General features: G+C 39.2%; 1 protein-coding gene across 1 annotated transcript; it reads right to left on the reverse strand.

The window, feature by feature from the left end:
* Positions 1-1,333: 1,333 nt before the first annotated feature.
* LOC132780908 (coiled-coil domain-containing protein 63-like) lies at positions 1,334-14,660 on the reverse strand. The gene is made up of 8 exons (XM_060784775.2): positions 14,514-14,660; positions 14,308-14,427; positions 11,766-11,947; positions 9,245-9,426; positions 4,391-4,608; positions 2,503-2,577; positions 2,213-2,405; positions 1,334-1,585 (listed from the first exon to the last, which is right to left on the reverse strand). Exons 1-8 carry the CDS (start codon positions 14,643-14,645, stop codon positions 1,341-1,343), a joined length of 1,347 nt encoding a protein of 448 aa, XP_060640758.2. The 5' UTR covers positions 14,646-14,660; the 3' UTR covers positions 1,334-1,340.
* Positions 14,661-15,451: the final 791 nt, after the last annotated feature.

Here is a 15,451-nt window from a genome sequence, read left to right on the forward strand (position 1 = left end):
CAGCTCCTCCTCCTCACCTGTTTCCTCCTCCTCCTCTTCCTCACTCTCCCCTGCAGATGGGAGCCCTTCCAGGTTGAAAGCGGGAGAAGGGAGGGAAGTAAGGGAGGGAGGGATGATGGACAGGTTTAGAGGGTCAAATGGTAAGTGGGGAGGGAGGGAGTGTTGTGGCTCAATCTGAGCCTGAGTTTCCTCAGGACGAGGAGGATGATGGGTTACAGATTTCTGAACATGTTCTGGTTATTGAGGCATTCTGAAGAAGAGATGGCATTTCTGTTCCCCAGATAAAGGAATGTGGCTTTAGATAAAGATAGTGAAACTTCACAGCTGCAGGTGGAGGCTCCTTCTGAGAGCTCAGGGCCTCTTGGTTCCCAGGGTGACCAGGCCTAGCAGGCCCAGGATAATGAGCTATCCGGCCTTGAAGGTAGTGGAGATTTGGTTAGACAGGACCGTTTGCAATTACGAGTTTGCAGAAGCGCGTGCCTTGCCAACAAACGTGAAGCTCGAGGTCAACGTAATGCTTTCATGTTGGGAGAACATATTTAATGATCTGGTCGAAGGGCATTCTTTGTCAGTGCAATGTTGCTTATACCCTGTTAACTTCTGTGGAAATACCTTGGCTTTTGGGGAAAGCTTCTGGCTCTTTGGGACTTTGGTTTTGATCCTGATTTTTTGAGACCTTGTCTTGCTGCCATGGACTCTTGTTTAACCAATGCTAAAGGACTATGCTTCATGTTATTTGCCTTTGGATCTTGGGAACTTTGCCTTTGCATTTAAGACTCTGTTTTGCCTATTGAACTTTTGCAACTTTATTTCTCTGTTTTGACTTTGCCTTTTCTCAATAGACTACAAAACCTACAGCCTTGGTGTGTGGTGGTGTCTTGAGCAAGGTGAATCTATCCTGAGCTGTGACAGGGAGGGAGGGAGGGGGACCCAGGAGAGGCGTCAAGCTCCCTAAAAAGAAAAGGGTGTCAGGATATACTCAGCGGATGAATACACACACAAAATGAAAGTAGGACTTACACAGCAGCCACTTAAGACGCTACTTGTGTATATATATATATATATATATATATAGTGTCTTTACTTTGCAGATTTTCACTTTTTGCGGGTGGTCCTGGAACATAACACCCGGAATAAGTGAGGGAACACTGTATAGGTAATATTATATTATATTAATGTAATTTAATAATTTGAAATTAGGTGTCACAGTTTGCATAGGAATAATAATAACAACAATAAATATATAATGCAATATAATAATATAATACAATAATGTAATATAATAATAATAATAATAATAATAATAATAATAATAATAATTGATGGTGTCATTGCTTGCATCAACCACTAGGTGCCGATAGTAATGATAATGATAATAGCCCTCTCCCTATGCCTAGTGCACCATTGTCAGGTTCTGCTCCGAGGGAGGGTGGGGCCACAGCAACAGGTTCAACGGATGAGAGGAGGTTGGAGCCTCCCAGGAAGGGATTCACTTCCGGTCCGGGTTCCAGGTCAGGCTCCACTTCCTTGTAGCGCAGAAAGGCTTCCTGGAGCAGCAGCTCATTGGTCTTCTTCTCTATGATGCCTACAATGGGTAGAATGGGTGGCAAAGGGTCATTATGAACATTATTAAAATTATTATTTTACATTTTATTATTATTAAAATTTAAATTATTATATTACATTATTATTACTATTATTATATTACATTATATTATTATATTTTATATAATACTATATATTATTATTATGCCTAAAAAGAGGATGTCATTATAAACATTATATTATTATTATTATTATTATTATTATTATTATATTACTATTATATTATAGTATTATAATATTTTATTTGTTATATTGTATTCTACATTATTATTATTCCTAAAAAGAATAATTTCTCGCATCAACCATTAGGTGGTGATAGGAATAATAATAATAATAATAATAATAATATAGCAATTAAGAATTAAGAATAATAATATCTATGGAAATACAGTAATAATTCAAAATTATTTTGTGAATCAACCACTAGGTTCTGATATAATAATAATAATAATAATAATAATAATAATAATTCAAAATAGAATGTCATTGTTTGCATTAACCATTAGGTGGCGATAGGAAAAATCATAAAATATTATAATAATAATAATAATAATAATAATAATAATAATAGTAATAATAATAATAATAATAATAATAATAATAATACCAAAGTAATGCATAAGATTGTGCTGGGTGACCTCCCCTGTCTCCCCCAGGTGTTCCCGGATGGGGGCAGAGTCACATCCCATCTGCAGGAAGAGAAAGTCAACTGCGGCCGTGAGTTGCGCCAGAGTCTTTCCGCTCTCCTTGACCTTCTTCTCAAAGCGGTTGCCTTCCTCTGTCGCATAGCGGAGTTTTTCCTGGAGGAAGATGAGAAGAAGGGAAGACTCTATGATGATGGTCCTCTTCAAAATGGCCAACACCATTCCCTTCTCTCCTTCCTCCCTCCTTCCTTACCTCTATCTCTTTCAGGGTCCCATGTTGGACTTCCTGGTCCTTCTCCTGCTCCAGTTTGAGCTGGTCAATCTCATTCTGGAGAAAACAAGGAGCAGGAGACTCATTTACTCATCAATCTACTTATCCATCTATCCATCTATTCATTCATCTATCCATCTATGTACATATTGGGACCTGAAGGTAGGCCTCTTTTAGAGTCTTCACTCTATCAATTCATCTATCTGTCTATTCATGTATCTATTCATCCATCAATCCTTTTACCACCCATCTATCTATCTATCTATCTATCTATCTATCTATCTATCTATCTATTCCTTCACCTAACTATCAGTCTATTCATCTATCTATTCATCTATCTAGCCATCTATCTGTCTGTCCATGTCTCTGTCTATCTATCTATCTATCTATCTATCTATCTATCTATCTATCCATCCGTCCATCAATTCATTCAATTATCTAACTATCAATTTATCTATTGATCCATCTATCCATCTATGTAAGTATTGATACCTGAAGGTAGGCCTCTTTTAGATCCACCTCTATCTACCTACCTACCTACCTACCTACCTATTCATCTGTCTATCTATCTATTCATTCATCCATCTATCCATTCATCTCTATCCATTTATCTAGCTCTCTCTCTCTCTCTCTATTGATCCATCTATCGATCTATATCTCTATCAGGACCTGAAGAAAGGCCTCTCTTAGATCCATCACTTTATCCATAGACAGACAGACAGATAGATAGAAGAAAGACAGATAGATGATATATCTATTCATCTATATATATATCTATCAGATCTAATCAATGTATTCTATCTATCTATCTATCTATCTATCTATCTATCTATCTATCCATACAGTCACCTATTCATTCATCTATCTGTCTATTCATCTATCTATCTATCTAATCTAATTTAATCAGTTTATTCTATCTATCTATCTAGCCATCCATCCATCTCTCTATCTATCAGTGTATTTCTCATTTCAGATAAGACAGACTCTGACTATCCGACTCTATGGTCCATGGAGTTGAAAAGCCCTACTCAGTCAACTCTATCCTCCATGGTAAGCCTCTACTCTATAGCTACTCAACTCTATGACATATAAAACTCTACTCAATCTACTCCAGTGTTTCTCAACCTGTGGTTCCCCAAGCGTTTTGGCCTACAACTTCCAGACATTCCAGCCAGTTTTCCAGCTGTTAGGATTTCTGGAATTGAGACCAAAACATCTGGGGACCCACAGGTTGAGAACCACTGATCTACTCTATCCTGCATGATAAATCTCTACTCTCTGGCCACCCAACTCTATGATCCATGGATCATAATAACCTATTATCTGGCCACCCAACTCTACCACTGAATTAGTAAGATTTATTCTCTGGCAACACACTTCTATGGTCAATGGGTCAGAAATGCATGGAAAGAAAGGAAGAGGAATGGATGGATGGAAGAAAGGAAGAAAAATAAAGAATGGAAGGGAGAGAAGTAAAGAAGAGAAAGGGAAAAGGAAGAAGGAAGGAAGGGAAAGAAGAGAAAGAAAAGACAGACAGACAGACAGACAGATAGACAGAAAGAAAGAAAGAAAGAAAGAAAGAGGATGGGAGAAGAAAAGAAGGGGAGGGAGGGACAAAAAAGAGGAATGAGAGAAAAATGAAGGCAGAGAGAAAGAGAGGGAAAGGGAAGAAGGTATGGAAGCGGAAGGAAATATGGAAGAAAGAAGGAAGAGACCAAGAAAGACGAAGGAAGGAATGAGAAATAGAAAGTAATGAGGAATTGAAGAAAGAAGAAAGAAAGGAGAAAGAGAGAAAAGGATTGTAAGGCCTCCTCACTGACCACCCAAGTCTGTGGTCCTTGAGTCATAAAGGCCACCCAACCCCCAGGACCTGCACACTCTGGATTCTCTTGAGGAGCCTCTCATTGTCGTCATTGAGCTCGGTGATGTAGCTGAAGGCAGCAAAGTTCTTCTTCTCCTTCTCGGCAAACTCCTTGGCCAAGCGGTTAATGTCCCCGTTCTCCGTCAGCTTCAGCAGCCGCAGGTAGGCCACCTCATAGCTCTCAAAGCTCTCTCCCTTGGACTTGGCCCGCGTCTTCTGCTTCAGGGCTACAGAGAGCAATATCACACTTACAGAGAAAATCTATCTATCCATCCAATCCTATCCAATCTAATCTATGCACTCATCAATTCATCTATTTACCAGTATCTATCTATCTATCTATCTATCTATCTATCTATCTATCTATCTATCTATATATCTATTGGGACCTAAAGACAGACCTCTCTTAGGTCCATCACTCTATCATCTATCTATCTATCTATCTATCTATCTATCTATCTATCTATCTATCTATCCCTCTTAGGTCCATCATTCTATCATCTGTCTATCATGTCCAGCATTTATTTTTAAAGTTTTAACTATTACATCTGGGTTTTTTAATCCTTGTGTGTTATTGTCTATGTGTGAGTTATATTAATTGTATTTTGCTTATTCCTTGTTGTTTTTATTGATGTGTTGTTGGGCTTGGCCTCATGTAAGCCGCTCTAAGTCCCTTGAGGATATGGTGTTGTTGTTGTTCATTCGTTCAGTCGTCTCCGACTCTTCGTGACCTCATGGACCAGCCCACGCCAGAGCTCACTGTTGGCCGTCACCACCCCCAACTCCTTCAAGGTCAGTCCAGTCACTTCAAGGATGCCATCCATCCATCTTGCCCTTGGTCGGCCCCTCTTCCTTTTACCTTCCATTTCCCCCAGCATAATTGTCTTCTCTAGGCTTTGCTGTCTCCTCATGATGTGGCCAACCTACTTCAACTTTGCCTCTACTATCCTTCCCTCCAGTGAGCAGTCGGGCTTTATTTCCTGGAGGATGGACTGGTTGGATCTTCTCGCAGTCCAAGGCACTCTCAGAACTTTCCTTCAACATCACAGCTCAAAAGCATCAATCTTCCTTCGCTCAGCCTTCCCTAAGGTCCAGCTCTCACATCCGTAGGTTACTACAGGGAATACCATGGCTTTGACTATGCGGATCTGTTGCCAGTGTGATGTCTCTACTCTTTACTATTTTATCGAGATTGGACATTGCTCTCCTCCCAAGAAGGAAGCGTCTTCTGATTTCCTGATTTCCTGAGGAGATGGTGGCGGGGTATAAATAAAGTTTATTATTGTTGTTGTTGTTATTATTATTATTATTATTATTATTATTATTATTATCTATCCATCTCTTTCTATTTATTTATCTATCTATTCATCTATCTATTCATCTATCTATCTATCTATCTATCTATCTATCTATCTATGCTAAAGACTGCTCAAACTTCCTTACAGTGGCCCTTATTTCTCATGCCAGTAAGGTATTACTCAAGATCCTGCAAGGAAGACTCCAGCAATACATGGAGAGAGAGTTGCCAGATGAACAAGCTAGATTTAGAAAAAGCCAGCTTGTACATCTGGCAACTCTCACATCAGATGCTGGATAATGGAAGAAGGCAGGGAGTTCCAGAAAAAACATCTCTTTCTGTTTTATTGACTATTCCAAAGCCTTTGACCGTGTGGATCATAATAAATTGTGGCAAGTTCTTGGTGGTTTGTGTGGGGAGACCAAGCCATCTTGTCTGCCTCCTGAGTAATCTGAATAATGACCAAGTAAGAACAGACCTGAACTCTGGTGATACTAGAGACAAAGTTGAAGTAGGTTGGCCACATCATGAGGAGACAGCAAAGCCTAGAGAAGAGAATTATGCTGGGGAAAGTGGAAGGTAAAAGGAAGAGGGGCCGACCAAGGGCAAGATGGATGGAAGTGACGGGACTGACCTTGAAGGAGCTGGGGGTGGTGACGGCCGACAGGGAGCTCTGGCGTGGGCTGGTCCATGAGGTCACGAAGAGTCAGAGACGACTGAACGAATGAACAACAACAAGAACAGACCACAGAACAACAGAGTGGTTCAAGCTTGGGGAAGGAGTACAGCAGGACTGTATACACTCACCCTCCCTATTCAACATGTATGCAGAACACATCATACGAGGTCATGCGGGGCTTGACAAATCCAAGGTTGGAGTTAAAATTGCTGGAAGGAACATGAACAACCTGAGATATACAGATGATCCTACTTTGATGGCTGAAAGCGAGGAGGAGCTGAGGAGCCTTTTGACCAAGGTGAAAGGAGAAAGCACAAAAGGTGGGTTGCAGCTAAACATAAAAAAACCCAAGATGATGGCAACTAGACTGATGGATAACAGGCAAATAGAGGGAGAAAACATGGAGGCAGCGACACAGTTTGTATTTCTAGGCACAAAGATGACTGCAGACTGCAGACAGGAAATCAGAAGACGTTTGCTTCTTGGGAAGAGAGTAATGACCAATCTCGATAAAATAGTAAAAAGTAGAGACATCACACTGGGAACCAAGGTTGGCATAGTTAAAGCAATGGTATTCCCCGTTGTAAACTATGGATGCCAGAGCTAGACCATAAGGAAGGCTGAGCGAAGGAAGAGGGGCACTTCTGAACTGTGGTGCTGGAGGAAAATTCTCCAACCAGTCCATCCTCCAGGAAAGAAAGCCTGACTGCTCACTGGAGGGAAGGGTATGTAAGGCAGATGAAGTACTTTGGCCACATCATGAGAAGACAGGAAAGCTTGGAGAAGAGAAGGATGCTGGGGAAAATGGAAGGAAAATGGAAGGGGGCCGACCAAGGGCAAGATGGATGGATGGTATCCTTGAAGTGACTGGATTGACCTTGAAGAAGCTGCGGTTGGCCACAATCGACAGGGAGCTCTGATCTGGGCTGGTCCAGGAGGGCAACAAGAGACGGAAGCAGTTGAACAAATAAACAACCACAGCAAATCTATCTATCTATCTATCTATCTATCTATCTATCTATCTATCGGTAGCCCTCTCTTAAGTCCATTACTCCTACCTACCTACCTACCTACCTACCTACCTACCTACCTATACATCTCTATTTATCTATCTATCCATTTATTTATCCATCCATCTATCTATTCATTCATCTATCGATCTATATAATTTAATCCATCCATTTGTTTATCTATCTATCTATCTATCTATCTATCTATCTATCTATCTATCTATCCATCCATCCATCCATCCATCCATCCATCCATCCAATTATCCCATCTATCCACTCATCCATTTATTCGTCTATCTATCCATGCATCCCTCTATTTATTGAATTCTTATCTAATCTATTCATCTATCAATTAATCCATTTATCTATCTATCCATTCATCCATATATTCATATCTATCTATCCATTCATCCACCCATCTATTCATTCATCTAGCTATATATCATCCATCAATTTATCCATCCATTCAGGAGCCTCAAGTAGAACACCTCATAGCTCTCAAGGCTCTCCTCCTTGAACTTGGCCTGTGTCTTCTCCTTCAGTGCTGAGAGAGGGGAATATCACACTTCCTGGGGGCTATAGAGAAACACTAGGATCACCTCCTCTATCTATCCATCCAGCCAATCCAATCTCATCTCATCCATCCATATATTTCTCTATCTATTCATCCATCCAGTTGTCCAATCCAACCCAGTCTAATAATCCATCTGTTCATCTATCTAGCTGGTTAGCTAGCTAGCTAGCTAGCTATCAATGGGAACCAGAAGGTAGGTCTCCCTTAGGCCCATCATTCCATGATTTATCTGTCTGTCTGTCTGTCTGTCTATCTATCTATCTATCTATCTATCTATCTATCTATCTATCTGAGTTGCCTTCGGGCTGATATGAGCGGGGTAGAAATAATGCAAATATCTATCTATTCATCTATCTATCTATCTATCTATCTATCTATCTGTCTGTCTATCTATCTATTCATCTCTCTATCTATCTATCTATCTATATAGAGAGAGACCTGAAGGTAGGCTACTCTTAGGTCCATCATTCTATCATCTATCTATCTATCTATCCAATCTAATCTATCCATCTATTTATTCTGTTATCTAGCTACTCCATCCATTCATCCATCCATCTATCTAGCTATCTATCCATTCATCAAATTATCCAGTCTAATCTAATATTTCCATCTATCAATGCATCTATCCCTCTAGCTATCCATCTATCAATCTATCTATCCGTCCATCCATCCATCCATTAATCCAATTATCCATCTCTATCAATTTAATCAATCAATCCATTCATTCAGTTTTCCATCTATCTATCTATCTATCTATCTATCTATCTTTCTATCTATCTATCTATCTATCTATCTGAGTCGCCTTCGGGCTGATATGAGCGGGGTAGAAATAATGCAAATATCTATTCATCTATCTATCTATCTATCTATCCAATCTAATCTATCCATCTATTTATTCTGTTATCTAGCTACTCCATCTATCTATCCATCCATCCATCAAATTATCCAGTCTAATCTGATATTTCCATCTATCAATGCATCTATCTCTCTAGCTATCCATCTATCAATCAATCCATCCATCCATTTATTCAATTATCCATCTCTATCAATTTAATCTATCAATCCATTCATTCAGTTTTCTATCTATCTGTCTGTCTGTCTATCTATCTATCCATCCATCCATCCATCCACACATTTATTAAGTTATCTATCTCTGTCTATCTATCCATCCATGCCTTGGAGGATCTGGAACATTCCTAGAGATGGCATAAATTGGCATCCTCTAGACAGGAAATAACAACTGATCATTTTAACCATTGATTGAAGTTTCAACAGAGAGATGAATCCCATTGATTCAACTCACCTTCTTCCTTCCGCGCTTGTTCCTCGAACTCGGAGCGGTCCATCAGCTTCATGGAGATGAAGGACTTCAACTTCATCTCATGATTGTAGATGCGCTGCAGCTCTCGGAACTCAGTGTTGAACTGGGCAATGTCCTTGCAGCACTGCTCCCGTGTGGCTGAGATACTGGCCAGGGCCTCCATTCTAGAGTGAGAAGAGATAGATAGATCCGACAGATAGAAAAATAGATAAATGGATGACTAGATTGATAGAGATAGACGAATGGATAGATCTGTTCTATCTATCTATCTACCTACCTACCTACCTATCTATTCATCTACCAAAAAATATCTATCAGGACCTGAAAGTAGGCCTCACTTAGGTCAATCATTCTATCTATCTATCTATTCAGCTATCTATCCATCTATAGAAGGATGGTAAAAACTTGGCTGTGGGCCAAGCTTTCGGGACAGGGCAATGAAGCGACAATGGGAAAAATGACAGGGCCAATTGGATTTGTTGCGGATGGCTAGGACGGTTTTAAATTGTGTTATTTTAAATGGTGTATTTTAATATTTAGATAAATGTTTTTTAATGTTTATGTATTGTACCCAGGCATTGAATGTTTGCCATGTATATGTTGTGCTCTGCTCTGAGTCCCCTTCGGGATGAGAAGGGCGGAATATAACTGTTTTGAATAATAAATAAATATCAGATGGATTAATGGATAGATGAATCTATCTGTCTATTCACCTATCTATCAAACAATTGATAGATGGATGGATGGATAGATGGATATATAGCTAAATGATAGATAGATAGATCAATAGATAGATAGATAGATAGATAGATAGATAGATAGATCAATAAATACATCTTAGGTTCCGGGTGATCTATCTCTATCTACCTATCTATTCATCTACCAAAAAATATCTATCATGACCTGAAGGTAGGCCTCACTTAGGTCCATCATTCTATCATCTATCTATCTATTCAGCTATCTATCCATCTATATATCAAATGGATTAATGGATAGATGAATCTATTCTGTCTGTTCACCTATCTATCAAACGATTGATAGATGGATGGATGGATAGATGGATATATAGCTAAATGATAGATAGATCAATAGATAGATAGATAGATAGATAGATAGATAGATAGATAGATCAATAAATACATCTTAGGTTCCGGGTGATCTATCTCTATCTACCTATCTATTCATCTACCAAAAATATCTATCATGACCTGAAGGTAGGCCTCACTTAGGTCCATCATTCTATCATCTATCTATCTATTCAGCTATCTATCCATCTATATATTAAATGGATTAATGGATAGATGAATCTATTCTGTCTATTCATCTATCAAACAATTGATAGATGGATGGATGGATAGATGGATATATAGCTAAATGATAAATAGATAGATCAATAGATAGATAGATAGATCAATAAATACATCTTAGGTTCCAGGTGATCCAACTATTGGCTTATGAACTTCCTTGGAAAGACAGCGAACCCTCTTTCCTTGGAAGCCATCAAACCAAAGTCAGATGGCCGTCTTCCAGGAAGATGCTGGTTATGAATACATTTATTTATTTCGTGTCAAAAAATTGCATAAATAAACAAGTATCAGACTGATAAAATAGAGAAAGCACCAGTGGCTAAATAATTTGAGACAAAAACCTCTGTGCATGGGGCAGGGCATTGTGGGGCAAGCATACAGATGTTGAGTTGTTTTTTTCTGCTCCACAGTCGCACAAGATTCTTCTAGGTAGTGCCATTTTCCCAGGTTCCCTTTTGACCTGCCCACTCCACTTCTGAGTCTGTTCAGGGACTTCTAGGTTGCCCATTCTTGGTTTGCCCCTGGAGGAAGACCTTCGTGGGGGGGGGGGGGGGGAGGGATCCAATTGGAATTTCCTGGTTTAGCTGCCCAGAGGGATACCCTTGCTGTTGCTGGGGGGACGTTAAGAGGAGTGGTGGTTCTCATGAAGCTTTCCCTTGATTTGAGTCTACTGGGAGGAGGCTGGTAGCCATGCAGAGGGTGGCTTTCACAGGGTTCAACCTTATTTCTCTCACATTTAGCAGCAACTTCCCGTCGCATATCAGGGGAGCAATGCCAGCTAGCTTGTAGAGTTTATCAACAGGTGTAGGTTTAAGACATCCTGTGATTATTCTACATGTTTCATTCAGTGCTATATTCAGCTGCTTAGCATGGGCAAATTTGTGCCAAACAGAATAGGCATACTCAGCAGTCGAATAAGACAAGGCTGATGTTCTTAGTAATTTTGGGTCTGCACCCCATGCGCTTCCAGTAACTTTCCACAGGATGCTATTGCATGCAGCTACTTTGTGCTTGGTGTTCATACAGTATTTCCTAAATTTTAGTGCTTGATCTAAGGTGACACCAAGATAGGTGATGATTACATGATGCGTAGGTTCTAGGTGACCCTACTCTATGGGGTTTCCTGAGAAAGATGGTGGGCTCTCCATCTTTGGAGCATAGGTGTCCACCTTGAAGGCTATTTTAGACGAGGTTACCTTTGCTCTCGGGCCTGCGTAGCCTGCTCTGTGGTGGCCTCCATGGCCCGCTTTTGATCCTCCAGCTCCTGCTGAAGGCGGCTGAAGATGGCATCGAAGGCTGACTTCTGCTTCTGGAGGCTCTCAATCTCCTCACGGAAGGCAGCGTTTTTGGCCAAGATGGTGTCGTAGCAAACAACGGACTTAAAATAATAATAATAATAATAATAATAATAATAATAATAATAATGTTATTATAAGTTACACCCCATCCATCCATCCATCCATCCATCCATCTATCCATCCATTCATCTATCTATGCATCAACCCATTCATGAATCCAATTACAATAATCAATTCTATCTACTATCTATCTATCTATCTATCTATCTATCTATTTATCTATCTCTTCATCCATTCTTCTATGTCTTCATCCACTCTTCTGTCTATACATACATCCATCCATCTATCTTTCCTTCCAACCATCCACCTATTCATCTATCTCTTTACATTTGTCCATCCATATATTTCTCTATCTATATCTTCATCCATACTTCTATCTATCCACTCATCTATCTTTTGTTCCATCCATCCATTCATCTATCTACTTCTTTTTATTCATCCATTTGTCCATATATTTTTCTATCTATATACTTGTCCATCCATCCATCTAATGAATTATATAAAATTATATTATTGATATGAGGAGGAGGAGGATCTCACACAATTGAGACATCTGTCCATCTAATTATTATATTATTGATATAGATAGATGATGAAATGGTGGACTTAAGAGAGGCCTACCTTCAGGTCCCAATAGGTAGGTTGGGAGAGAGAGAGAGAGAGAGAGAGAGAGAGAGATATGAATAGATAGATTGATGAATAGATTAAAGGATGGATAGATAGATAGATAGATGAATAGAGAAGGAGATATAGATGTATAGATAAGATAGATAGATAGATAGATAGATAGATAGATAGATGAATAAAGATAGATAGATATCATGAAAGTGGGCCTCTCTTAGGTCACTCTGTTATCTATCTATTATTATATTATTGATATGATGAGGATGATCTCACATGATTGAGTCGTCCATCCACCTAATTACTATATTATTGATACAATGAGGATGATCTAACATGATTGAGTCATGCATACATCTAATTGTTACATTATTGATATGATGAGGATGATCTCACACGAATGAGTCGTGTATTCATCTAATTATTATGTTATATACATAGATAATGATAGAATGATGGACCTAAGAGAGGCCTACTTTAATGTACCAACATCTATCTGTCTATCTATCTACCTATTTATTTGCCTATCTATCGATTCATCTTTCTATTCATCTATCTACCTAGCTAGCTATTCATTTATCAAGCTATCTATAAATCTATCTATGTATTCATCTATCTATCCATCTATACTTTCAGACAGAGAGGAAGGGAGAGATGAAAAATAGATGAATAGAATGATTAATAGATAAATAAATAGATAGATAGATGAATAGAGAGATAGATGTATAGATAGATTGATGAATAGATAAATGAACAGATAGATAGATAGATGATTAGATGAACTGATTGATAGATAGATGAATAGATGAATAGATGAATAGATAGATAGACCAGTGTTTCTCAACTTTCCTAATGTCACGACCCCTTAATGCAGTTCCTCATGTTGTGGTAACCCCCAATCATAAAATTATTTTCATTGCTACTTCATAATTGTTATTTTGCTACTGTTGTTAATCGTAATGTAAATATCTGATATGCAGGATGTATTTCCATTCACTGGACCAAATTTAGCGCAAATACCCAAAACGCCCGAATTTGAATACTGGTGGGGTTGGGAGGGATTGATTTTGTCATTTGGGAGTTGTAATTGCTGGGATTGATAGCTCACCTACAATCAAAGAGCATTCTGAACTCCACCAATGATGGAATTGGGCCAAACTTGGCACACAGAACTCCCACGACGAACAGAAAATGCTGGAAGGGTTTGGTGAGCATTGACCTTGAGTTTTGGAGTTTTAGTTCACCAAATCCAGAGAGCACTGTGGACTCAAACCATGATTGATCTGGACCAAACTTGGCACAAATATTCAGTTTGCCCAAATATGATCACTGGTGGAGTTTGGGAAAATAGACCTTGACATTTGGGAGTTGTAGTTACTGGGATTTATAGTTCACCTACAATCAAAGAGCATTCTGAACCCCACTTGGTCCAATTCAAGATAGAATTGGGCCAAACTTCCCACACAGAACCCCATGACCAACAGAAAATACTCTGTTTTCTGATGGTCTTTGGTGACCCCTCTGACACCCCCGCGTGACCCCCCCAGGGGTCCCGACCCCCAGGTTGAGAAACACTGAGATAGACAGACAGATAGACAGATATCATTACATGAAAATAGGCCTCCCTTAGGTCCATCACTCTATTATCTATTATTAGTATATTATTGGGAATGATCTTGCACAATTGAGTTGTCTACCCATGTAATTTGATTATATCAAAATTATATTATTGATATGATGAGGATGAATACGATCTCACATGATTGAGTCGGTTCTCCAGCATCTGGATCTGCTTCTGGAGGCGCTTCCCGTCAGCTTCCTCCTTCTTCTTTCTCACCAGGACTTCCTGTTTGATGATTTTGTCCTGCAGTTCCTGGATCTGGAAAGAGAAACAAATCCCAAAACTAAGTCACAATCTCCTGGCCTCTTCCTCCCCCCCCCTAAAAAAAATGGGGAAACACTTACTTTGTGTCCCTGTTCAACAACGATGGAGCGGGCCTCCCCGATCAGTGCCTCGTACTTTTCCTTGGCCTGGAAGAGCATCCGCAGCTCCAGGCAGCTCTTCTCGTCTAGGAAGAGGTTCGAATCTGAGGCCATCTTCTTCTTCGACAAGCGGCTGAGGGGTCCAAAGGGGAGGGTCTCTCTATCTATCAATTCATTCATTCATATATTTCATTCATATATTTATAAATCTATATATCTATCCATTTATTCATCTATCTATCCATCTAATCTGTCTATCAATCTATGAATCATCTATTCATCCACTCATCTATTCATCTATCTATCTATCCATCCATCCATGTATCCATCCATTCATCTATTCATCCAGATAGATTGATAGATAATAGTGATGGGCCTACAAGAGGCCTACCTTCAAGTACTGATATCTATCAATCTATCTATTATTCTTTATAATAATAACAATAATAATAACAACAACAATCTATCCTTCTAATCTAATCTAATCCAATCCAATCTATCCATCTATTCATCTATCAATCAATCAATCAATCAATTCATTCATCCGTATATTTATTTACTTAAATGGGTCCCAAAGTGACCCATTTAAGGTGGAATCAGGTGTCAAACAGGGTTATTGCCCCAACTTTAATTTCCATCTTCATCATTATGATACTTCATCTTGTTGATGGGAAGCTTCCCACCGGAGTGGAAATCATCTATTGGACAGATGGCAAGCTATTTAACTTCAGCAGACTGAAAGCCAAAACGAAGGTTACAACAACATCTGTTATAGAACTCTAATATGCTGATGACAATGTCATCTGTGCAAATTCAGAAGAATATCTACAAGCCACTCTAAACACCTTTCTCAGAAGCATATGAGAAGCTCGGCCACTCACTGAACATCGAGAAAACCAAAGTGCTCTTCCAGCAGTCAC

The sequence above is a fragment of the Anolis sagrei genome, chromosome X (genome assembly GCF_037176765.1).
Source record: "Anolis sagrei isolate rAnoSag1 chromosome X, rAnoSag1.mat, whole genome shotgun sequence".
In the NCBI taxonomy this organism is placed as follows: domain Eukaryota; kingdom Metazoa; phylum Chordata; class Lepidosauria; order Squamata; family Dactyloidae; genus Anolis; species Anolis sagrei.